Source organism: Homalodisca vitripennis, chromosome 3, assembly GCF_021130785.1.
Source record: "Homalodisca vitripennis isolate AUS2020 chromosome 3, UT_GWSS_2.1, whole genome shotgun sequence".
Taxonomy (NCBI): Eukaryota; Metazoa; Arthropoda; class Insecta; order Hemiptera; family Cicadellidae; genus Homalodisca; species Homalodisca vitripennis.
In genome coordinates, this window is record NC_060209.1 from 14,596,768 (window position 1) to 14,624,066 (window position 27,299).

General features: G+C 36.7%; 1 protein-coding gene across 1 annotated transcript in view; it reads left to right on the forward strand.

The window, feature by feature from the left end:
- Nucleotides 1-1,106: 1,106 nt before the first annotated feature.
- LOC124358084 (ankyrin-2-like) overlaps nt 1,107-27,299 on the forward strand; it is a 47,226-nt gene continuing 21,033 nt past the window's right edge. Inside the window, exons 1-10 of the mRNA XM_046810379.1 lie at nt 1,107-1,172; nt 2,860-3,126; nt 9,823-10,086; nt 10,776-10,882; nt 10,976-11,222; nt 12,413-12,619; nt 13,591-13,735; nt 16,326-16,525; nt 23,951-24,148; nt 25,517-25,723. Coding sequence (XP_046666335.1) covers nt 1,107-1,172; nt 2,860-3,126; nt 9,823-10,086; nt 10,776-10,882; nt 10,976-11,222; nt 12,413-12,619; nt 13,591-13,735; nt 16,326-16,525; nt 23,951-24,148; nt 25,517-25,723 — 1,908 coding nt within the window. The remainder of the gene's footprint in view (nt 1,173-2,859; nt 3,127-9,822; nt 10,087-10,775; nt 10,883-10,975; nt 11,223-12,412; nt 12,620-13,590; nt 13,736-16,325; nt 16,526-23,950; nt 24,149-25,516; nt 25,724-27,299) is intronic.

The window sequence follows — 27,299 nt, forward strand, 5'->3', positions numbered from 1 at the left end:
CCCCCCCCACCCCCCCCCCCCCCCACCCCCCCCCCCCCCCACCCCCCCCCCCCCCCACCCCCCCCCCATTTTAAATTTAATTTGAGTACCAATTAATATCTGTGAACTCGTTTTATTTCTTACAATCCTTAATATTGAACCTTTGCTAACGTAATTTATACTCACTTCTATAATTACCTATTAATATTTCTGTCCACTTATCTTACTTATGTTGCAAGAAAATTGCAATTGAAAATAATGAAATAATTCAATCGCGTCTGTAAAGTATTCAGCAGTATAATAATTCGTTTTACATAAACAACTAGCTGTGTCCCGCGGCTTCGCACGCTTTTCGTAAGCTTTACCCGTTTATGTGCACTTCTGGTTCAAGTTAATTATATTTCCAACGCCGATGTGGAGTTTGCCTTGTTGTAACGATTAAGAAAAATCTGTAAAAGTGTATGTTCATAGCCATTGTACACGTACATATACTTTATTATAAAGTGGTCAACACTCAAGCTTTAAGTTCAGCCAGAATTTATTTTAAAGACAAATATACATCATAACTTAGCGCCTTCAAATAGTGTTAGGCTGTTTAAGATACGTAACCGTCTGCTAATTGCAGTATTTAAAGTGCAGACGCTTTGATAAACTTTTAAATTTTGCAGCGTCGTTTGGTAGTGAGTACATGCATAGCATATAAACCTTGTACATAAAAAAGCAAATGTACATACAAATTTTCATAATGATCGGTCAAATAGTTTCTGAGTATATAACGGTCATACAATGTAAACACAATGTAATCTATATAAAGCACAGCAATTTTCACTGGTGACTTCCTATTTCCGGTAAGTTTACAGGGGTTTCAAGATAGTCGGAACTAAATACTAAAGAAAACTCAAGCAACCATTTTATTGAATAAAAACCCTACCGGTAGTTAGAACAAGCTGCGCTGTGGCTTGCTACTTAGGTGTTGTAGCCCAGCTGTAAAACTGAGGCTCTAACCGGAAGTCTCAGGTTCAATTTCTGAAGAAATCCCAAAAAGTACGATTTATACGATAGTATTAATAAACTTTGATGTGTTCTTTAACAAGGACAATATCCTGTAAACACACCCAGATCGCCAGATGATTCCTTCCATATCTGAGGTCAAACTATCGTACAGATATAAAACAAGTCATCTTCCCACTCAGGCAATGTTCTTCACAAGAGTTTAGTTATTTTAAGCCTTTATATCTTAAGAAATTCTTTAAAGTGGCATTTTTACTAGGCAAGCGTCATATGTAAACCTACGGGAATGTAACACTGAAAATAGATAATTAAATAAGCTTGTGTATTCCACCAGGAGCAAGCACGACCTAACAAATATTTTCCAATTATTACACGATTCAAAATGAATAAACTATTTTCAATGGATTGCATAACTTATTCCAGCGAACAGCAATTTTTTCCGGACATTTTCCATCGTTCAATGATAAAAAAAATCACTAAGTTTCGAGATCTGCAACCTGATCTCTTCCTCAGGTGAAGAGCTAACCTAATACTTAACTACAATCTAGGTTAAAACGAAAAATCATACCAGAGCATTGTGACACGCATAAGTCAGGATAAGTTCCGATAAGTTACAACGCTCTGCTCGCCATCCCGGCTGGTGATGACATAATTAGGAGATCGTCATTAGACATTTGTAGCTAACTGCAATTTCATTTCTTTCATTTATAAGTTTTGTACTAAACTGTAACCATTACTACTGAATCTGAAATATCTTTCCAGCTCAACCTTTTAAGTCAAATCACAAAAGTATCGAATCCATCGGAAATTTCATTAGTCCATTGTTTCTAATTCATTTTTAAACGGCTAATCGTGAGCTCGAAAAATCGTTATGGGTGCCTGAAGTCTAATTTTCTAAAATCTGAGCCTTAAAATACCCGTTTGTTTTAATTAAATACGATACCTAATTTCAAATCTATATTTGATATTAAAACTCGGGTACTGTTGTAACATCCAATACCAGTTTTATACTCGTAGAGACAGCACTTTTTCAAACAACTAAAACTTCTCTCACAATTTGAATGTCTGATTATAGATAATGCCTATATTATAGTAAGAGACTTGTCACCCCAACCTTACCGATCCAGAATATCCTGGCACTCCGGAAGCAGCGCAAAGGTCCTTATAGGACTAGGTGCAATTTATAAGCTTCTTGTCCTAAAAGAACAAAAAAAATGGAAGGATTGTGAAGGAAACACGATTTTTCTGAACATTACCCATCGTTCAACGATACAAAAAATCAGTAAAACTACGTTTCGAGATCTGAAATCTGATCTCTTCTTCACTGAATTGTAGTGTTACTAATTTTTTGTACCACTTAACGATGGCAAATGTCCGGAAAAATCCTGTTTCCTTCACAATCTTTCCATCGTCAAAACAAACTTCATACAAAAAGAAAAAAAAGACATGTCATAACAAGGCAGTGTGTGCAGTTACCGCACCCCACTTCCCCCCTCACCTGGCGGTGTTGCCACATTTTCAAATCAGCTGATTGTCAGTATAAGGCGACGCATCGATATCTCGCTTCGTTCCGGTTGTTTACATCCGTCTTGTTCTTCGGTGTTCGATTATTCTGCATGTATTTATTGCTCACGTCCTGTGTCATAGTGTAAACACGTGTTAGTTTAAGTTGTGAAGGTAAAGGAATCAGGAGATAGGTGAGAAAGTAAAGATGATCGAGTAGTAACGGCCACTCGGTTATTCAATTCAATCGATTATTCCTTCTCTATATTTCCGTCACAGCTGGCAACACTTCACCACAGCACAGGCTTGCATCAATATTTCTCGAATATAACATTAATCCCATTTGTAATACGTTTGTCCTGACAGAAAGGGGAGACGCCGCTACATCTGGCATGTGCCAACTGTCACGCAGACGAGGTTCGGCACCTGCTGTCCTTCGTCAAGTCCCACCATGGGCCCGAGATGAGCTCTCAGTTCGTCAACTCAGTGAACGAGGACGGGGCGACAGCTCTGCACTACGCGGGCCAGATCACGAAGACCGAGATAGCGCTCCGAGACAACCCCACAGAGGACAAGGAGGTCGTGAGGCTTCTGTTGGAGGCTCAAGCTGACGTTAACATACAAACGCACAAGGTAAGACAGAGTATTGCCATGTGTGGTCATAAAGATCTTTCCTGAAACCATGATCATTCTACCTTCAGATACGGTTAAAGCCAAAGGGAATCCAAACCTAGACGTTATTTGCTCACTGAGGTTTATCAGTTAGGATCTTTTAACAAAATCTACTAGAGTAGAGCTAGATACAGACAGATACTGAAATCTGTATTTTCTATCATCGAGATGGAAGCAGGCGTTATGTACTTTTTTTATTTATTTCTTTTCTTAGGACAAGGGGCTTATAGATTGCACTTAGTCCTGTAAGAACCTTAGCGCTGCATCCGGAGTGACAGTATATTCAGGATGGGTAAGGTTAGGGAATAGGGGCCGCCTCCTATCGAGATCCATGAGGAAGAATTAGGGCACTAATCTCAAAGTCATGTCCTCCCCGGAAGAAGGGGAGGCCAGCTCTGAACCAGCCTCTCCAGTCAAAGCAGGCAGGGGGTGGCACACCTTTGTTGAGGTTAGCAGGAACCTCTGATAGTTAGGGAAAGAACCCCACCAATTCTAACAGTCATCTCCCGCAGTAGACTAGACCTATCGAATTGCCCTTGCATCCTAGAATCTCGACATTTGCGGTTAGTGATGTGCCGCTTCTGGACATTCATAAAGTTGCCCAGATTTAAGTGACACTTCGGTTTTTTTTCTGTGCCAAGTGGTGTGTTCAACTGGTAGGTATAAACCAACCAGAAGTGATCCCTGCTGGGTTATCATGTACATTACATAGAGAGAGAAAACCCATAAAACAGATAACAAAGTTAGTGCCAGATCATGCTTTGCGTTATTTATAAACAGAACACAGAATCTATTTATTAGCCAATATTCATGGTCAATCCTTCCAGGTTAAACGTTTATCGACACAAAAAAGGTGTCGAGTTTAAGAAAGAGACATATATCTCCCTGGTGGGCCAAAATATGTCAAGGGGGTGAACATAATAATAAAATGAATCAATAAATTATCTTGAATGGTTACTTATAAACGTTCGGAGGACCAGTCGGGGTCTCAATTTCTCCACAAATTCTAAAAGGAAACTAGATGATGGAATATTTCAAGGATGTGCCATACAGTTACTTACCAAGGGAAGTTATCTTTCCCGAGTACCACAAGAGGAGGAGTCCCTGTACCAGATGCACGAGAATGGAGGCAGACACAGAGAATTCCAGGGGGAGGGGCTCCAGAGGTCAACACTGACGGATAGTCCACGTTCGCGGGAGAACATACACTTCAGTACGCACAACGGGGCACATAAAGGGTGAGCAAGGTATAACCAAATAGGTAACACAATACAGGGGAATGGTGAGCTTGAGGGGGTGAGATGGAGTAATGAGAGAAGTTAATGTGTACAGAAGACACACAGGAGTGATGAGAGAGGTAGGTCGAGACAAACATACCGAGACGAGATGAGCAACCACACCGACTGCCGGCCGAGCGGCGTAGCGGTGCTTGGATAGACTGTGGTAACTTTAGACATGGTCAGCTGATTCTCTCGCTTGCTCGTTCATTGGTAAAACTTAATTAAATTATAAATGTAATTAAAATTAAACAAAAGGTCTATTTTCTGGCCATGATTTTCATTTCTCCTTTAACAATTTCAGCTCCAAGACCTTCAGAGATGCTCGAAGGCATTGAAAAATTTTGCTTCTGCTTCAAGCTATGGGTTGTCAAATTAAAGTCTGTTCCATGTCTGGTGCAGTGTGTTTGACCTCCTGGTGTCTCTTATTGATTCTCAGAAGACCTACTAGTGTTTTGGACTGGAGGATATAGATATTTATTACTTTTAATACTTACAGACTTTTGAAGACTAGAAGGCAACTATCTTGCATTTTCATTTCCTTTAATGGCCCTCTTCTGTAAGATTAGAACTCGTTGTAAGTTACATGCAGAAGTTCCACGCAATATCGAAATTCTATGGGATATGAGGGTCTCACAAAGAGCGTGGTAGGCTGTTAAAGCTGCTTCTTCCGTGATACTATTCTTCTAGTGGCGAATACGGCTGCGGACACCTCAAAACAGAGTGCAGGTCTATGTGCTAATTTCAGTTAAATTTTCATCCTAGATTCCGCAAGTGGCATTACTAAACCTAGCCATTGGATCGCGTTGAGAACAATTTGTCTAGTGATACCTCTGTGTTTTCTCTTCTATTAAGTGGCGCTTTATGTTCTGTGTCTTACTAAAAGAGTGGTGATACATGATAATGATATTTTAAAAGCATTTTTGACCAAGTTGACCTTTCTAAAAGCTGAACCATCTCAGTTGTTATACATACCTACATTGAAATTCCTTGCAAGCTCTTGTATTTCTCACTCATTACAATGTAGGTAATTTTGTACTACTCTAATTACTGGTGGCGAGAGAAAAGAAGAGACCTGGCCCGTGCCGGCGCAACAGCTGTGTACTAGTGTGTTGCCGCGCGGTAAATTTCAGGCGCTTCGCCCCACAGCCAACCCTGCGAATTGTTTATCCTAGTAATGGAGTTATTTGTTTTCAGTAATGTGGCATTCCTGCAGAGTGTGACTCATCATTAGACTCATCTTAGGGTTAGGATAAGTGCTAGTGAATTAATACACGTGATGGATATTATTATGTTTACTGATTTGTCCGTTATTTTATTTTGGAATTTTAACTATTTGTGATAAAAACCAATAAAAAAGGTTTTGTTTTAAAATATTGTGTTAATGAAGTAATGGAAAGCTTTAACACAAAGACACGGTGAGTTGCACAGTATTTCACCTAATTATACGTAGATCATAAGAAAGTTTTTTAGTAGACACTGCAAAATTCTTAATTTACAATATTTGGAAACTCTGCTATATAAATCCTTAATCTAGGATAAAAAAGCAATACTCTTTTGTGCATGCACAAAAACAATAACTTTTTGTGCATTAGTACAAAATTAAATATGCGTGTAGACAAATACACACCAATAATAGACAAGCATTTTCTTACTAGTCAAAATTTTAACAGCAAATACTCAATTCACCTCACAAAATACATAAAAGAAGTATTTTACCAAAACAAACTAATTCTTGTTCATGTTACAAAGGTGTTTAAAAATAATTTAGTGTATTTGAAGGAAAAAGCAAAATGTAAGGTAAAAAAAATCAAAGCTTGTAACAGCTTATGTAGAATAAACTAAAGATGACCCAATAATGGTCAGGCTACTTTAGGCTCATTAGTGGCATTATATGGTTAGCAGAAAAAATGGCGTAAAAAAGTTTGTTGCGTATGTTTTTTTCACCCCCTGCATAATTATTGTATGAGATGTAATATGTGAAGATAAGTGTGTTTGTAAACTAGTACTGGTGGCGAGAGAAAAGAAGAGAACCTGGCCCGTGCCGGCGCACAGCTGTGTACTAGTGTGTTGCCGCGCGGTAATTTCAGGCGCTTCGCCCCACAGCCAACCCTGCGAATTGTTTTATCCTAGCAATGGAGTTATTTGTTGTCCAGTAATGGGGCATTCCTGCAGAGTGTGACTCATCTTAGACGCGCCCATTATTTCAGTCTTGTTAATTTCAACAGTACTAATAGTAAGTTTTTTATGTTATCTTCCGAACATGCTTACCATTGGAGGAATTAAACTGTGTTCTCTCGGTTTCATATTCAACAATTTACAACTTTAGCAAAATATAATTATTTTCTTTTGACGTGGTATTTGTAAAGCTGTTGAAGCAAAATATTTTTAACCCAATTAAAATGTTCCTATTTTTGCGTAAGAGGTTTTTTTGTTTTACTGTATATTCAATATTGTGTTAGTCCAGTAAGGTATCAATGTTAAATTTTATATACATAAAAGAGCACTAACATTTACATTATACATATATGAACCTTAGTAATTGTTATCTTAAACCTTCAATTTCAGCAATTCATTCCTTTAATTATTGTTTCTTTACAACCACAATGTTTAGAATTTATTACAAACATAAATTTTGCTCAATTTAAATTGATCAAAACAGTACCGTCATTATAAAACATAACAATTAGACCGCAAATCAATCAAAACAGTGAAACAATAATGGAATTACGAAACAAGGCGCGGCAACATACTAGTAGTAGCGCCTGCAATTTTCAGATAGGCCAGAATCCAGGTCTCTCTTCATTTCTTTCGCCATCAGTATGACTATGAGGACATTAGTGCAGTCATTGAAGCATTATTGCTCCGATTTTTTTTTTACTGTGAACCGAATTACATACAATTTTGGAATTAGGTTCATCCTACCCTTAACTTCAAAAGTGAAAATGATTTGAACTCCGCAACCACTCTGGGGGTGGGTTGCCACCCTTCTCGGGGGTGAATTTTTTATTTTTCAAAATAACCTCGGATATCGATAGAAGGCCTAATTTTAAGCAAAAAATCATCTATAAAAGTCTTTTGCACGTAAAATAAGTGAGCTGTATTGCAAATAAGAGGAGCATATAATGTTTTTTTTCTTTTAAATCAATGGGTTTCATAAGTGCAATTTCCACCATAATTAAAATTAAACGTATTCCGTTTAGAATTAACTTTATTGTGAAGAGTTTGATAGATTGTATCAGTTTGGCTGCTTCAGGACAAATATTTTTCAAAAAAAGTCACGATTAAAAAAAATTTCAAATTTTTAAAAAACCACCTTTTTTCATAATATCTCAAAAATGACGACAGATACGTATAAAAGTGTAAAATGAAAAATGTAGGTATTTTTCTGACAAACAATTTGGTTTTTTTGTTTTTTCTTTCAAACAGAAAATTGATGGAGATATGATTGTTTAAAGAGCGCGTGGCAGCGCAATCACAGCCTCTCTTAAGCCCTTCAACCCTTCACCGTTTTAGAAAAAAGGTTTTTTTACTACATATTGCAATTAATTATGTTGTAGCTCTCTTAATTACCTTTACAATGTTTTTTTTTTAATTTTGTTAGCATGAAAATTGTAGGAGTTATGGTCCAGAAACTTATCATATTTTTTTCTACTTAGTAACTGAAGATTTCGGAGTGTGAGTATTTGGAGCAATGTGAAAGTGCGCAGTATAATAGAGACCCAAAACTATTGTAATGTGTATATATATATATACATAATATGGCTCATATATTTTGGAAACATAGGCATGAATACATACCAACGTTCTTATATGTATATATAACACATTTGAGTGAATTTTATATAATTTGTTAATATTTTATTCAATAAATGGCAATCTTTTACTCTAAATTAAATTATTTTTAAATATGTAATCATATATATTTACTGTTTTTATTTAGGTGTAGTTTTAAGGGTAGAAAAGCTTAAGAATATGATAATCATTTTCGAGAGTGTGGAATAATATTTAAATCCTTTTCATTTTATAAAAATGTTTTTTAATTTTTTATCAAGGGTTAGTTTTCAAGGGTTGAAAGGGGGATAACAATTTGATGATTATTATAGAGAATATAAAATATTACTTACTCTATACTTACATCTTTTTATGTCATACCAAATTATTTTTTTGTGATTTTTTCAATTTAGGGGTTGTTTGCAAGGGTTGTAAGATTTTCAAGGGGTTGAAAATGATTTTAATATGAGGTAATTGTTTTAGAAAACACTTTACAATTTCACCACTTACTATTAGACATGTTTTCTAGCGATAAAATGGCTCAATGTCAATTTTTCCATTAAGGGGTTGTTTACACCCCTTAAAAATAATAGGCGGAGTTCAGACCATTTTCACTTTTGAAGTGAAGGGTAAGATGAGCCTAATTCCAAAATGTCATGCAAATCGGTTCACAGTAAAACAATTCGGAGGTAAGACCGTATTTTTCGCTTCAATGACTGCACTACATATTGTGTACAATCCAAAGACGGATTGTGTCTTTGGAATGTCTAAAATGTGTCTAAAATGTCTGAAGCGGACAATAAAAAGTCTACAATGATAATTTACGAATTAAATATTTCTTGCACGGGGAAAACAAAACATTTTGGCCCCATGCTGCACATAAATCTTTTTTTTCTAAAATTAATGTTTTATTTAGGTTTTATTTATTATTAGAAAATAAAATTTTACATGTAATATTCTATATTATTTTTTTAGTAGTGATTTATTAATAAAGGGGTGTTACATATATGTAACACCGTGCAACTCATTATATATTTATTGTAATTTCACTCCTAGTTTTACATCCGCGGTGTTCTCTCATTGGTCCAGCTGTATCAAACAAGGAGAACAATAGTCGTAACAAGACAAGTTCTAATCAATTCAAGGCAGTCAAGCTCCTAACAATTTACTTTTTTCATGAAGGAGTGGAAAACAGTTTTTGTTAAAGGATTACAGGATTATTGTTGCCTATTTACCCTGACTTAGTTAACTACATTAACTATAGATTACATCTAAAGAATTAAATCACTTGACTTACCACATTCACAAGTAAATATTATTATAGGTTTTAGTGAAACACGTTCATGACTCTACATAACCTCAAAAAACTACGATCTGTAGAACCCAAGCCTGAGGAAGCCAGAGCCATCTAGTAGAAAGCAACAGAACTACACTCACTAGTTTGCAAGCATGTAGCGCTACTGTGCTAACTCCTAGAGAAAAAAATAGGCAACGTCACAAATATGTAACACCGTGCAGCTCAGACGTACAAAATGCGTTATTCATTTGTAACACTGTGCGTGAAAATGTTAACCTAATCTGTAACTCTGATATTCTCTATTTCCAGATGATGGAGTCGGTGTTCCACTACATCGCAGTGACGGGGAATAACGATACACTGCTGGAGATGCTCGCCCATATGAACGCGACCGAAGCGCAGAAGGCGCTGAACCGCCAGAACGCGGTGGGCTGGACACCTCTGCTCATCGCTTGCCACCAAGGGCACATGGAGATGGTCACAACCCTCCTGGCCAACCACGCCAGGGTGGATGTCTTTGACAACGAGGGCAGATCTGCTCTGCATCTAGCTGCTGATCAGGGATACCTTCAGGTAGATTCTAGAGATTTGGTTACTGAAGAGCATTGTAGTTTATGGATCTATCTCGTCTAAACTATCCCAAAGCACTAATACGTACTTTGTGCTCGGGACTTGCATCCGGAGTGGTCTAATTGGGAGTGTCGATGGCCGAGCGGTCTAAGACGTTGGACTTTTGGTCTGAGTTAAGGATAGCGCAGGTTCAAATCCTGTCTGTGACTCTCGCACTTTTTATCAGTACCATTGACCTTGTACTGTAGTGACTTTCCCCCTTATTCTGTTTGATAAGATCCTCTCACAAGCCAGTGGCTCATGATGACGGGCAGAATAAGGCTTAAAAGGGGATCGGCCTTTCCTTTAAAAAAGTCCTGTGCAGTGACAACGCCTGGACTAGACATCAAGCAGCTTTTGGGTATGTTAGAACCCTTTTCTTTCCCTTATTTACTTTATTCTGATTGTTATTTTCGTATATATTGATACCTCCCACACCTGACGAAGAGGACAGATTCCAATCCTCGAAACGTTGTGTTATACCTCTTATAACCTGTAATGATGGCAAATGTCCGAAATTATGTTATCCTTTACTTGAAAATAATTTTTGTAGGAATCCAAAAGTGGTTTATAATCATTTTTAAGGCAGTCTAAATTTAATTTTAAAAACAATCTAACGATTTTAGTTCATTGTTTTATACGTTTTTTTTTAGGTGTGTGATGCCTTATTGACGAACAAAGCGTTTATTAACAGCAAGTCGAGGGTTGGTAAGACAGCGTTACATTTGGCGGCTACCAAGGGATTTGCTAATCTTTGCAAGTAAGTTCTCAACGATAAATCCAACGTTTGTGGGCAGACTTAGCATTCATGTATTACTCTTGTGGTATACCACAACAACTCTATTTCTTATAGGTTCCTTATCCAAGATCACAACGCTACCATCGATGTGCTGACCCTGAGGAAGCAGACGCCTCTGCACCTCGCGGCGGCAGCAGGTCAGCTGGAGGTTTGTCGTCTGCTGCTGGAGCTGGGGGCCAGCATTGACGCCACGGATGACCAAGGACAGAAGCCCATTCATGCGGCTGCGCAGAACAATTTCCCGGAAGTCGCTCAACTCTTCCTGCAACAACACCCCAGTTTGGTGATGGCTTGCACCAAGGTAAGATATTCCTGTATAATTTTCGGATTTTCTTCAACGAATCCTTTGAAGATGAAAATCTTCCTTCTTCATTTGTCTGAACTGAATTTATAAGTGTTGTAAGAATCAAGAAATGTTTAAATAATATTCTCTGGAAACATTCATTGGATGCTATGAATATTATCTTTTCAACATTGCTGATCTTGCTGAATTTCATGTTGCAAAATTATGAACTACTGCACTGCATTTACAGTGCTAATATGTTTTGCAACGCCACTGTGAATTCAACAAAGCACAGCATTATTGAAACCGACTTCTTCTTGATTCAGGATTAGCATGAGGTACCTTTTTACAGAACACAATATTTTAACTTCCACACAGATTTATAAGTACGCCTCAATTATGTATATCCAAAAGAGTTTATTTATGTTCAATCTAAATTCATCAAATAGAACTACCAGATATAGTAATTATGTTTTACTCGAAGTACATTTTTACCAAGGAATCGAGTAGACATCAGTTATGTTATCTTGGCCCAAAAGTTTTGTATATTGACTTTGTGAGATTCTTTGGCAATAAGGTGATATTTGATAAAAAAAAAAACATAAAGTTAAAATCAAAGCTATTAACTTTGCAAAGGAATAAGTTTAAATGAGTGTTGAAATTGTAATATATGAAGCCATAGTCTATATATTATTTATATTGCTTGTTACAACTTACACTATATTTTATTTATTTAGTTTGTAAATGTTAAACTGTATTGTTTACTAATCCAATTCTTTTTACGTACTATGAATTTCTTCTTCTTTATAATTTATTTATTATTTGTACAGCCAATTGGAATGTTTTTTTTTATTTGTTATTAAATTTCAAATTATATTGCTTGTTACCACCTACAGTGTATATTTATTTATTGTTGCTTGTAAATTTGTAATGCTTGTCACTTATTCTAAATTATATTATATTAATCTCCTGGTATATTATTTTTGTTAAATTTAACCTACTTGTTGCTGATTTGTAAATTTGGTTTAAGTGAAGACATTGTTATCAGAATACAAATTGAACAATGAACACTAAAGATAATTGTAAGTATTATTCAACTGAACTCCCGCACGCGCCTCTAAGTGCACTGGAAGGTAGAATTTTATGTATTTTAGAAAATAAAGAAGATTGATCTTGAACTTGTTAAGACTATGTTCTGCATGTTCCAGGACGGCAACACCTGTGCGCACATAGCAGCGATGCAAGGCTCGGTGAGGGTGATCGAGGAGCTGATGAAGTTTGACCGCACGGGAGTGATCTCTGCCCGTAACAGGGTGACAGAGGCCACCCCACTCCAGCTGGCCGCGGAGGGTGGACATGCAGACGTGGTCAAGGTCTTGGTTCGGGCAGGTGCCTCGTGCACTGATGAGAACAAGGTGGGTTCTCCTTGGGTTAGTGGTCTGTTATTAAATAATATAGCTAGCTAAAGGAAACAGGATTTTTCTGGACATTTTCCATCGTTCAGTGAAACAAAAATCAGTAACATTACGTTTCGAGATCTGCAATGTGATCTCTTCTTCACGAATAACTAACCTAACACATAATAATTACAAACTAGACTAAAATAACAAATCACACCAGAGCGTTGTGACACGCCTAAGTCAGGAATCACAATCACCATGTTGAGTGTCAACTTCAGTAACTCTAAAAACATGCACTTGATAAATAGCTAAACACAACACTAATTATTAAAACTGAACTACAGAATACAGGTCAAAAATACACAGTAATAAATAACAAGGAATACAAGGTCATTTTTGTTTCACTCAACGATGACAAATGTTCGGAAAAATTCTGTTTCCTTCACAATCCTTCCATGTTTAAAAATAAACTTCAAACATAGCTAGCTAATTGCATTGAAGGTGCGTCCTGAATGCTTACTTATTTGTAATAGAGATATATAATTAATGTACAAAACATAGCAGTAATAATTATCAATAACACAGACTTTAATTCTACATCATTGATTTATATCAGTAGATAGAACTCATTCCAGATTAAACTGGGTTTCTCCTGAAACTTCTTCAAACTTCATTATTGACACAATAGAACTCTAAGTAGTTTTATTGTGTCAGTCTCAAATACAATTGGCTAATAAGTACTAAGCATCATAATTTTATAGCAGTGAATAAATAAATACTGCGCTGTACTAATAACTCCCTCACCTGACGAAGAGGATAGATACCAATTTTCGAAACGTTGTGTTATACCTTTTTGTAACCACAGCGATGGCAAATGTCCGAACTACTATTATCCTGCCAAACCTTCCATCGTCAATAACAAACTTTAAACAAAGAATCAGAGAAATGTGTTGGAGTAATCCTACAGGCCTACATTTTATGTGTAGGCTGGGTTCACAGCCGTCCACCTCGCAGCCCAAAACGGCCACGGGCAGGTGTTGGAGGTCATGAAGTCTTCCCAGTCCCTTAGGGTGTCCAGCAAGAAGTTGGGAGTCACAGCTCTGCATGTCGCTGCATACTTTGGACAGGCTGGTAAGGTTCTACTATTCGTGATTGATATTTACTCTCAAATCACTCAGCTTACGTTTTTTTAATCTTACAAAGACTCATTAGCATATTACAAATTTAGAAACATCATTGTTTTTAAATTATTAGCTAGCATCAACTCACATATGATATAAATTTATAAATTAAAACAAACACTCCAATAATATACTTTTTTTATTTCTGCGAGTTCTTTCATGCTCAAGGAACACATCATCAAACCCACATCACTGAATAAAGTGTTTTTTTTCTTCCCTAATTGTTAGCTCTAGGCTAATAGGCTTCGGGGAAAAAAAGACTGGAGGATTTTAGTTAAGTTTTGAAAATTCATCCCCATACTTATTCTTAATTAGTTTTAAAGCTTGCTTCTAGCATGGTCATATGCAGGGCACGTAAAAAAGATATGTTTCCAAAGTTTCACTATGGCCTAAAGTACATCTCAGACATAGTGGATATAGTATATAAGTTTTTATTTATATTGGCGTGACTAAATCTTAATCTTAGGAATAAAAGTTGTTACAATAATAATATAAACAATTTTGTAATACTAAATAAAAACATGTCATTAAAAATACAAGGAGATATTATTCTATGACAGGACAGTATGTATATATATATATATATATATATATATATATATATATAATATATAATAAAGTTGATATTAAGTTAGATCATCCAAGAATATCCAAAGAATACACTAAATGAAGAAGAAAAATCTGAAATTTATCAAATTAATTGTAACAATTGTGATTTAAAATACATTAGCCAAACAAAAGGAAGATAAAAAGAGAGCTAAGGAACATAGAGCATGTTTGAAATGCTAACAAGAAGAAAAATCGGCCATGGAAAACATGCACTTCAAACTGGACACTCTTTTTCAAATTCAAAAATTATTACGAGAAGCCAAAAACAAAAAATTCCTCAATGCATATGAAACCATTTTTATAAAGAAGAACCAAAATAATCTATTAAATAATGAACCTGGGCCTTTTAAAAATTCACCGCTACTACTTTATTTGATCTAACTAAATATCAACTTTATTTTTTTATACATAGCCTACATAGACTCCTTGTATTTTTAATGACACATGTTTTTATTTATTACAAAATTGTTTACATTATAATTTTAACAACTTTTATTCAGTTATGTGGGTCTGATTATGTGTTCCTTGAGCACGGAAAGCCTCATAGAAATAAAAAAAGTATATTATTGGAGTGTCTGTTTTAAATTTATAACTAATTCCAATAAGAACAGAGCGTCAAGAATGTAACTCACATATGGTTAACAAGGAATCTCCATGACGTTTAAAATTATGACCTTTCACTCCAAGTCCCTTTATTTCTCAAGATTCTCCCTCCATAGTTATTCTACAAAAAAAGGCACACAATTGATTTTCATATTGCTAAGATTTCACTCAGTATTGTTCACCTAAATAGGTCGATGTCATATAGAGATCAAACTATATATAAGCATCTCAGCCGAGTTTTTCTTTAATCTATAGAAACATAACTATGATTCTGTTTTCCTGTATAAATTGTATAGCAAGGTGTAAGAACTGTACCTGGTCAAAGTAAAAGAGGATTCATCAATGAGAAATGAAAAAATTAAATAAAATATGAGTTTATTTCCACAATTTTCACATTGAAACAGAGATTACAAACATGTCTGCAAACAATTAATTTGTTAGAAAAGATATTAAAACATTGTAATTTTTGTGAATATATATATATATTTGGAAATTAGCCTACATGGGCAAGCAGCCTGTGCGTAGGCTAGAGACGCTACCCTTTACAGAAATTAATTTTAGCTTGTTTTGCCGGATAAGGTACAGAGACGAAAGAACAACAATAAAATTAACAAATTAAACTATTTGGTGCGAAAAAATATATTTAATTTACTTGGACTGATTATGAACTTGAAAATGGAGATGAATGACAGGTGGTGTTGGGGGAAAAGAAAGGACCAAGGTCAAGTCCGCCCTTATTCAGATAAGATTAGGGCCTCGGCTCCCTCAAGGCCAATTTGCAGAAGGAAGAAAATAAAGTTTTTCTTAAAAATGGAAATTGAAGTTGATTCGAATACTCGAAAAGATTGAAGTTTTTGCAAATCTTTCTGAATAATACAAGGAAAATAAGAAAGGAATTTGTTATAGAAACTTATTTAACTAACCTTGTAAGAGGTATTCCGACATTACTAGCGTGTCTGGTACTATAAGAATGTGATGCTTCTGGGAAAATTATCTATAGATATGACCTAAAACATGCTTTATGTACAATTGTCGCAAGGATAGGAGTGAAGATTCAATGAAAAGAGCGTCAGTAGGATAGCGCTTATTTTTACTTAATCCTGCTTTTCAGATGCATTTTTTCGTTATTTAAAGGGGTTCCAAAACTGATTTTATTGCGCCCCCTCCAAGCAATTATTTCAAGAAAGAAGAGATTGGACATAAGCGCAATACGTTAAGTTCCGTTGGAGAAGGGCTCACTTTTCTTTGATTCCCTTACACATCCAACCAGCCTAGTTTGAAGTAGCTATGATCTTACAATGTAATAAGAAATATCCTCTGCCCAACAGACACAGTGCGGGAACTGCTGGCCAGTGTCCCCGCCACTGTCAAGTCTGACCCACCGACAGGAGCCAGCCTGGTGGGAGAGCTGGGTAACGAGTCCGGCATGACGTCTCTGCACTTCGCCGCTTACTCGGGGAACGAGAACGTGGTGCGGTTACTGCTCAACTCCGTTGGAGTTCAGGTCGACGCTGCGACTTCAGAGAATGTAAGTTACCTTCTCCAATGTCTCTGAAATAATATCAGGTATTTTTTCTGGTAAATCGTGTTTTGGAATTCATTTTGTGATATACTTGTCCGCAAACGATAAAACTGTAAATACCATGATGGCTATTTATTGTTCTGTCACTTTTCCATCAAAGGAAGCTAGATTGAAAGATGCGTTTATGTGTTTTATATTTTATTAAACACTTCTGATTATGAGTGACGGTTTTTAAAGACTTACTATAGATAAACCGCTCGCAAAGAAACCTGCGCAGAAGCAAATATCTAAGCAGCCCGCGCAGGAGGGGCCCCCTCCAGTGGTGGGGAGTGGGACAAGCATATCCTCGTCTCCGTTTTATCAGCTGTGTGGATCGTGTCTCGCTTGCGCCATTTTGTTTACACTGCATCTACTTACCTATTCTATAAGTATATTGTATCTTTGTGTGTAGGCCTATACAAGCGTAAAATATTAATTTAACAAACTAATGTAGCCATAGACGCATCCAGGGAACTTGCATTTTGTCAGGCCCGGCGACAGGATTCTCGGGCCCCTATGCAATCATGAAGACCGGGGGCCCCCCCCCCAAAGATTCAACAGGCAACCAACCTAATTACATTAAAATTCACCCCCCCCCCCCAACGTTAGAACAAAATTCCCATATTGGTTATATTAACATAGCAAGCATTATTTTATTCCAAAACTTACTACTCCATTACTTGATTTACTTATTTGTTAAATGATTCACTTCTTCAAAATTATGCCAAATCCGTGATTTTTCCTGTATTTACTTCAATTTAAGTTATATAAATAAATGTTGCTAAACAAATGGAAAGAATTGAGGTTTATAATTATGTAGTGATTATTTTTTTACTATTAAATCAATACAAAACAAAACTCACTGAACTTAATTAAAATCAAAAACACCATCCTTAAAAAATATACACTTAAATGAACTAAATGGACAAAACATAATTAACAAAGAATAAAATCATTAAAATTAAAGTTCAACTCGTGTTCGCTCTCCTTTTTAGTAGAAAACAAAACTTAATGATAGGTTTCCTGGAAAACCTAATGAAACAAAAACTAAATATCATTGAACAATCACTTAACGAACAAAAACTAAAAAAAATTAAATGAACAAAACCTAATGAACATTGTACAAAAACATAAATTGAAAATTAATAAAGAAACATTGGGGCTATGTTACTCACTAACATTAAACATGACTAAAACACAACTCGTCGGGCCTTCTTCCCAGCAAAGTCTTCTATAATGTCGTCATATTTCAAACTACGTGCCAAATCTGACTCCATGGGCTAGAATACTCAGGTCATTCATGCGTCTTGCGTCATCGTAGAACGATTTGCACTTTTAATTCTTTTCATCAAACTGAAGCTCCTCTCCCCTTGGCTGACAGATACAGGTATGCAACAGAACAACCGGATCGCTGTAGTGATATTTTGGAAATAAACTATCTAGTTTGTTCTTCCTTAGAGCGTTTATTAGACTTAATGGTTGAAGAGTTTGTTCCCCCAAGTTAGTGCGATGAATCGATTTCAAATGTTTAAATTCATTTAAAATTTCCATCTCAATATCCTCTTTGTATGTTTGACACAGACTCAAACATTGCTGCTCAATAAAAACTGTCGTCTTCCTCATATATTTCCAAAGACATTGGAAAAGGTTGCTGATTTTTCCAGCAAACTCGAATCTCTGAGACAGTCCCCCTAAGACTGAGTCTAAGATCTTGAAGAAGACATCAATCCTAAAACGTTCCTCTTCGTTTTTTAATTGATTGTTCCGTGCCGTCCCTTGTTTCGTCATGAAAAATCTTTCTTTTCTTTAATCTTTTTTTCCTTAAAAATCAGTTTCGCAATCTACACTCTCAGCCATGTTGCCTGCCACTAGCTTGGCCTCAGTGTAGAGATTGCTCCATCTGTCTCTCAGTACTTTTAGTTCCTCTATTAAATCATTCAGATTTTTTGTTTCAACGTCTAGAGTTGTTGATCGGGCTTGTAATACTTTATTTTTGTTGTCTATTGCAAACAAGCACCTTTAGCCATATTGTCGACATCATGATACATTCGAACGATTGTAGATATTTCAATAGCCCTTTCAGATCTGTCTTGCATTCTGCAGATAGATTCAGTTCTTTACAATCATTGAGGGCATTGATGATGAGAGGCAAATGCTTTACGAAAGGGCGCCACTATCTACTCGGGCTGACCATCTCGTTTGAGAAATACTGTGCAGAGAAGAGCCTATTCTGTTTTCTAAGTACTCCCATCTTTGAGGGCTTCTAGAAAAGAAGTTATACGTCTTTTGCAGCATGCCAAAAAATGTTGTAGCTTCCTCGCAGCATTCAGCAGCATTAACCCCACACAGGTTGAGGCTATGTGCGGCACAGTTATTATAAAAAGCCAAAATTGTTGGTCTCCATTATGATGGCTTGGGCACCTTTGTATATTCCAGCCATATTGGATCCATTGTCGTACCCCTGGCCTCTGCATTCCTTCAACGGAATTGAGTGTTTGTTGAGCTCGCTAATAATCAACTTAGCCACATCCATTCCAGTTTTTTTGTTACAGTCAACAAAATTTAAAAATCGTTTCGCAAATTTTTAAATTCTGATTCACAATCTAAGAGATATCTCAAGATCAACGTTGTTTGCTCAGTATGTGAGGCATCGGGGGTAGAGTCAGCAATAATAGCATAATATATTTTGATTTCTTCCTTTCTTCCAATACCTTCTGTCGAAACTCTTTCCCCACAAACTTGAATGAATTCATTTTGAGAGTCTTTAGACAGATAATGAGCTTGAACACGTTTTCCCTCTTCTTGGGCCTTTTTTACTTTTGCAATAATGTTCTCTTAGTAAAGGGTCATATTCCGCTAACAGCTCTATCAGACCCAGAAAGTTTCCATTGTTGGGATCCCAATTTTTTCAGAGGTCCCTCTGAGAGCTAATCCTCGCTCTCCAAGGAACATGACCACGGAGAGCAATCTTTGAAATATATCCCTCCAATATTTGGTTCTTGAAGCCAGTTCTGAGTCGAGTTGAGAATGTAATGTCTGATCCATCACTTAGCCTCCTTTCTAACTCTCTCCATTGGATGTAGCAAATTTTTGTGGGAAAGCGCTGGTTTCATGCAAAGGTAGCTTGTTGTAAAGCTTCCGCCATCCATATTCCTTTTTCCATCCATCGTTACTTAACAAAACTGACTTATTTGAATCGTGTTTTTCACCCCCACTATTATTATTGAAAAAGTCTACATGGAAAACAAAATAAGGAGACTCAGCAGTCTCACTCCATACAAGCCAATCTCTTCTGACGCTCTCTCCGTTCGGCCTTTTTGAAAAAAGAACCGTTTTTGGAAAACGCTCTTTTTCCATCACTTGGCAGATCTGACGGCATCAAAGATGGACCCATTTTCACTAAAGTCTCAATCACACTGTCAGTCACCACCTTGTTTTTCAGAAGTCCCAAATCTGAACTGGTAATTATAGTTCCTAACCCCGAATCTACATTAGCATTTAGAATGTCACGATTGTGATCTTCCAAAACAATATCATCTTTAGGATCAGGTTTCTGAGGTAAAAGCTATCTACCATTGTTTCTCCTTCATCAGCATTAGGCCTACAGCTTTCAAGATCTTCGCTGTCTTCAGTATTAGGGTGTTCATGAAAACTGTGAGAAACTTCGCAAAGTTTCTCCCTGGCGGCGCCAGGGTCGTTAGGGCCGCTGTTAGAACTAGTTGTAGCTACGTCTACTTTGATTCCAACGTCAAATAATGTCCTGGATCCTTTATTTGAACTTTCAATTTTCTTTTGCCTTTCTTTACGTTTTTGAGCACCAGATTTATGTTTGTAAGTGTCCATTTTGAGATATAACGGTGTTTTTTATGCGAAATGATGATAAAATACTGTGAATGGACCTAAAAATAAAATATCTTGGATTAGTCAAGAATAATAAATTGATGTGGGCAGATCATAAAATAATATTTGAAATAGAATTTTAGAACCTAAATATCAAAATACAAATTTAAAAATGTATCAAATTGATCATAAACAACTATTAGACAATTAAAAATTAGTATTGATTACTAGGCCTAAACCGAGCAGTTGCTAAAATAAATACGGAATGTAAATTATCAAACGCTGCGTTTAAAGTAGTAATGTATCTCAAACTGGGCTAAACTAATCAAAAACCGACAGGTGCAATCACAGGACACGTGAGGGGATGTGATGAGTCATTGAGCTATTTTCGGATACTGTATCGCTTGCTGCGCTCTCACTCAGATTTCCAAGGTCAAGTTTTTTAAGACGTTCACCCAGCGATCTCTATTGTTTACCTGTCTTGCCAACATATTGGGGGTTTTTACTTCCTGTTTCTCTCTCTGTTTATCCTGTCCTCACTCCCCCATTCCCTCTCGTAAACTGCGCAACTAGTGATGCGATGCGTCGCCTCAAGTTGGTTGTCATAACAACCAATATATCAGCCAACGAGCCAACCACGAAACAATACCAAACTATGTCGTCATTGAATAATATTTTCTACGTGCTAACGTGCATACTGCATACAAGCATGTGAACAACCACAAAAGAGTGAGCGATGAGCCGTCGTTCTCTCTGATTTAATAGGATAAACTTGATTAATTGAAACTTAAAACGACGTTTCAGTAGCAGTAGCAAACCGAATTTATGTGTTGTTTTTTTTAATTTTTAAACCATCCTACTCCTCATATGTTTTTAGTTTAGATTTAGATACACAGTAAACGTCAGTAACATTTATAATTTCACGTCTTATTACATAGGTACGTTTATAAGACGATTACAACGTCTCAAATTTTGCAGCCCAGTAATAATTAAGTTTATTTGTATTTTTTGCTGTTATGGAACCTTGTTGATCGTCTTAAAGGTTAACCAGCCCTGTGGATAATCGGGAGTTAACTGTAGCCTAATTTATTTTATGAAACTGATTACTGTATAATTCAAATTTATAATGAGGGGTAAAAAATCATGGCTCCACATGGGTTGGGCTGGTGGACCCCTGGTCCCAGGCCTGGGCCCCCTGGGGGCCCGGCTCTGTCCCTAATTTTATATATTTTACAATTTTTATTTTTATTATGTTTATATTATAATCATCAGTTAAAATAAAAATCTGCGTTACATTAAAATTAAAAATCTCATGTTTTAATTATGCCCTACACATGACAAAGTGAACAGAAGGAGCGGGCCCTGAGCCTGATCCTGGTAACAGGGCCCGCAATCAAATGTGGGATCCATGGTAAAATTTATTCAGTTTTTTAATTTTTTCGGGAAATTTGGAACTTATTTTCTAAAATTAAATGATAAAAATATTTACTAACTCACCTGTATGTTTCTTTAATTCACGGTTTAAATCAATCTCAATCTCCTTACAACAACAACAACAACAACAAACCTAATTAAGCACGACAACAAACTAAAACTAGAAGTGTACAAAACAACCAATCACGATAACTTAATAAAACCATTACCACCAGCAACCAGCATAGAAATGCAAGATTGAAAGAAACATTAGTTTATTATCGTGTCGGTATCACTGTCATCCGACGCTCAGGTTGCAACTTGTAGTGAGCAAGGAGGGGAGGGGCCGGGAGGGGGGAGGGGTGGAGAAGAGTCACTGCCTTCGCGTCTGGGCGATGCGGACCCCGGGCCCCTACGTCCTGGACAGCCACAACCACAACGGTTCGCGCCACCTCAGTGTTTACAATTTTAATTGGTTTAAATCGGAGCAAAGAAAGTAGTTTAAATTAACATTGCATGTTATTTCCTGAATATTTTTCACCGCACAGGCCCTGGGCCGATGGTAATGGGGCAATGATAAAAAAAAATAAAAATACATATTTTAGTCGGCCCGGGCCCCCTGTGGCCCCGGGCCCCTATGCATTTGCCCCCCTTGCCCCCCCCCTGTCGCGGGGCCTGCATTTTGTTGTCAGGTTAGCCGCTAAGTGGTCAGGGGATGGAGCAAGCGGGCGAGTGCCGAGCAGTGGTGGGGATACTGGGAGAGAGCGGCATCACAGCGGTGGAGGAATATTTACCCCACCCTGCGTGAACTAAAGTCGCACAGTGTCTTTTTGTAAGCGGTTTACCTATAATTCATTTGAAATTTTGCTTGCTCCATTAAAATTCGGCCATGCAAACAGTCACCAAAAGAATTTCTATTTATGCGATTAGAAACCCATTCCTCAGGGAAATGCAATGCACCCAATGGAAACATATCATATCAAATGGTCCTAAGGCGTGATATTGCACAGCTGCAGTAACGGCACGTTTATATGTCGATAAATAATTATTATGTTCTAAACCCCTACGACGTCGTCTTCCGTCTTGACGTCTTTGTTCTTCTAATCGGTATTCTCGTTGCTTGTAATTTTCAGTAGCTACACGTTTAGTTGTGACGCACGCTGCCGCAAATCTTGTAGACGTCGAAACATCTAAACTATGAGACCTTTCTGCTCGTATAATGTTACTTAAGGTTTGCAGGCATTTGGCTTTAGCAGTACGTGTAAGACGAAGTATATGAAATAGATAAATAGATTTCATTTAAGGAGTGAAATTATTCATCAACTTATATTACAATCAAAATTTCCTTTCGGTTTGAACCTTCGTTAATTTATACAACAAAGTGTATTTTTACTCTTTGGCATTTCTGATGAAACATCAGCTGTGGGGATTGGCTTACTACTGTTGTAAACAAATAAATAAAAAAATAAACCAATATTGACGTTGTATCAGTTTTCATTGCTTGAAAACACGGATAAAAAGTTTTCTAAAATTGAAACCTTGCTAGATCAATTCATCGCACCCCAAACCCTCTGCATACTAAATTTCATGAAAGGTGTTGGAGCCGTTTCCGAGATTCAGATTATATATTATGTTAATATATGAATATGTAGCCTACAATATGTTATATATGTTAATAACAGAGAATATAATAATTTTGAAAAATATTCATAGACAAGCAATCAGAAAATTTGTAATTAATGTACAAAATCAAATTGTTTCACTATAATTTGATGAATTTCAGTAATTTCTGAATGCCTGTAATTTATTGTCTTGAGAAAACGTGTTCTATGGCCTTGTACTTATCGAAATTTTACCTACCCAGTGTCCATGTTACTACAGGGATATCCACAATAGATTGTAGAATTTTGTTTACTAAGCATTTTCTATAGTGTTATATATCTCCGAAAAATAAATTAAAATATCTGTGTATTTAGATTTGCTGGAATAAATAACTAATACAGAGGGTCACTATGTTTGGTTCAACAAAAGATCAAATACATTCATTATAATCCTAATCAAAGATAAAAAAAAGTTAGTATCGTAACTGAATAATACATTTAGGCTACTGAAAAAATATGAATTAAACTTCTGATGTAGGGTTATAACCCACTTCACCTGGCGTGTTTCGGTGGACACATCACTGTAGTGGGCCTGCTGCTGAGTAGATCAGCTGACCTGCTACACAGTCCTGACCGTCATGGGAAGACTGGACTACACATCGCTGCCACCCACGGTCACTATCAGATGGTTGAGGTGCTGCTCGGGCAAGGCGCAGAGATCAATGCCACTGACAAGGTTAGTTCACTTTCTCACACATCACTGTAGTGGGCCTGCTGCTGAGTAGATCAGCTGACCTGCTACACAGTCCTGACCGTCACGGGAAGACTGGACTACACATCGCTGCCACCCACGGTCACTACCAGATGGTGGAGGTGCTGCTCGGGCAAGGCGCAGAGATCAATGCCACTGACAAGGTTAGTTCACTTTCTCACACATCACTGTAGTGGGCCTGCTGCTGAGTAGATCAGCTGACCTGCTACACAGTCCTGACCGTCATGGGAAGACTGGACTACACATCGCTGCCACCCACGGTCACTATCAGATGGTTGAGGTGCTGCTCGGGCAAGGCGCAGAGATCAATGCCACTGACAAGGTTAGTTCACTTTCTCACACATCACTGTAGTGGGCCTGCTGCTGAGTAGATCAGCTGACCTGCTACACAGTCCTGACCGTCATGGGAAGACTGGACTACACATCGCTGCCACCCATGGTCACTACCAGATGGTGGAGGTGCTGCTCGGGCAAGGCGCAGAGATCAATGCCACTGACAAGGTTAGTTCTCTTTCTCACACATCACTGTAGTGGGCCTGCTGCTGAGTAGATCAGCTGACCTGCTACACAGTCCTGACCGTCACGAGAAGACTGGGCTACACATCGCTGCCAACCACGGTCACTACCAGATGGTGGAGGTGCTGCTCGGGCAAGGCGCAGAGATCAATGCCACTGACAAGGATTCTTTCATTAAGGATAGTTCACTTTCAGCTGGTGATGAATAATTGCTTCATAGATTGGAAATATTCTACTAGTTTTGATTTAAAATATTCTGTTGAATGGTGATAATATAAAAAACACTTTTTAACAATTATCAGTATTCTTCAACAAATCTCAGCTGTTAAATGTACTATGTGATTTTAATTACTTTTCTGGATTATTCTGCAACCATTAAAGTATAATCTAAAGTTCATTATACATTAAATCAAAGCTCAGAATATTGTAAATTAGCTCCATTTTATATGATGATACACACAAATTCTTTAAATCCTAGTGTTTTTATAATAAAGATTATACTTATTGAAATACTTTTTTACCTAGATATTTCAAAAAATATCTGACATAAATTTTAATCAGTAATATATTAAATATTGCATATTTTAAAAATGTTATCAATTTATACATTAGCCTTTTTTATCATAATAGTATTTGAAAATTTTGTTTTTGTTGTTTTGTCACTCAAAAGGACTAAATGTTTCTAATTGTTATTTATATTAAAATTATTAAATGCTCTTCAAAGGATTGAAGGAAATGGATCTACCTTTTGGCTAGTATAAATTAAGGCTAACAACTCCTTATACAAAAATCTTCTGAGTTATTATGTATAAACAGAATGGCTGGACTCCTCTGCATTGCGCCGCGAGGGCTGGCTGTTTCGATGTAGTGCGTCTTCTCGTGGAGTCTGGTGCCTCTCCCAAGTCTGAAACCAACTACGGATCAGCGCCCATCTGGTTTGCGGCCCAAGAAGGCCACAATGATGTCCTCGAGTATCTCCTGACCAAAGAGCATGACACGTATAACCTTATGGAAGATCGGAGGGTATGTAAAGACATTTAAGGGGATAAGGGTGGTATTTATTTATTTAATATATATATATACACATTAAATTTGTATAAATGGCAATAGCCTTATTTAATTTCAATAAACATTGAATCACAAAAAGTACTTGCTCCGCCGGGACTCGAACCCGGATCTCTCACTTGCCGGGTGAATGTGCTAACATTACACCACAGAGCCCTTACTTTTTACGATTCAATTATTTTGTATTTGGCCGTATCTGTCACATATGCGTTTAAATAAGCAAACTAACATATGATCGGAAGACCAAACACATGTCAAATGACTTTTTATTAACATTAAATTTGTATAAATATATATATATATATATTCATGGCAATACACCTATTTTACAATAAATTACAATGTGTGTACTTGACAGCTTGATTAGTATATCAAATAGTAATAATAAAGCAATAGCAGTAATAATAATATTAGTATTTAAAATAAAATACATGCAATGCAACAACTAACCATGCTCGATATCTTTGAAAGAGATATACTCAAGAAGATACAAAATATAAAAAGAGAACATACAATTTTATAACTGGATCGAGTTGAGAAAAAATTAAAAATTATTATGATAATTTATGAGACGTTAATGCAATAATATCAATGTAGTGAAAAAGCATGATATAGTGGATTTAAATTATTATAAAATGTTTCAAATAACAATGAAAGACTAAATAGGCATCATAATATAGACTAAGTAGATATAACGATAAAGACTAAATAGGTATAACAGTATGTTAACTCATAATGTATAACAAGAATAAACTAAGAAGGTGCAACAAACAATAATAATATTTTAAACTCCCAAAAATTAATTGTCAAATGTAATACAACAATGATAGATAAATATGTGTGGTGTTTAAAGATCATGCAATCAAAACATATCGTCTATAGATGATGTACGTAGAATTTTATGTCAAACCTTATGAAACCATTTTCTTCCTTAATACTGGAAGAATGTTGTATCTCATGTATTAGAAAGTTTTGAAAACAAGGAAGAAGCCTGTGCACTACTTTTAGACTTAAGTAAAGCATTCGATATGGTACCTCATAATGAACTCATAGAAAAGCTAAGTTACTATGGTGTTGAGCACAAGGAACTGTCTCTGTTCATTTCTTACCTGACTGATCGTTTGCAGTATGTGAGGGTGGGCGCAGACCTGTCTAGTCTTAAGCATGTTACTTGTGGAGTGCCTCAGGGCTCCGTCCTGGGCCCCTTCTTGTTTACTGTTTTTGTAAATGACTTGCCTGCCTTTGTGCCTAACAAAACCATACTCTATGCAGACGGCACAACTCTGTTAACATCAGGTAAAGATCGTAACCTGAATAATGTAATTTTGAATTACATGAAAGAAAGATCCCACATATGGTTTCATGCAAACAAATTAAAGGTTAACCAAGAAAAAAACAGAAAACATTGTATTTAGTTTAAGTAGTAGACCTAAAGGCTCTGAAAATTAATCTGTGAAACTTCTAGGAATTAATCTAGATTCTAGCCTTACTTGGGGTGTTCATACCAACTCACTCTGCTCTCGCCTTTCTAGAG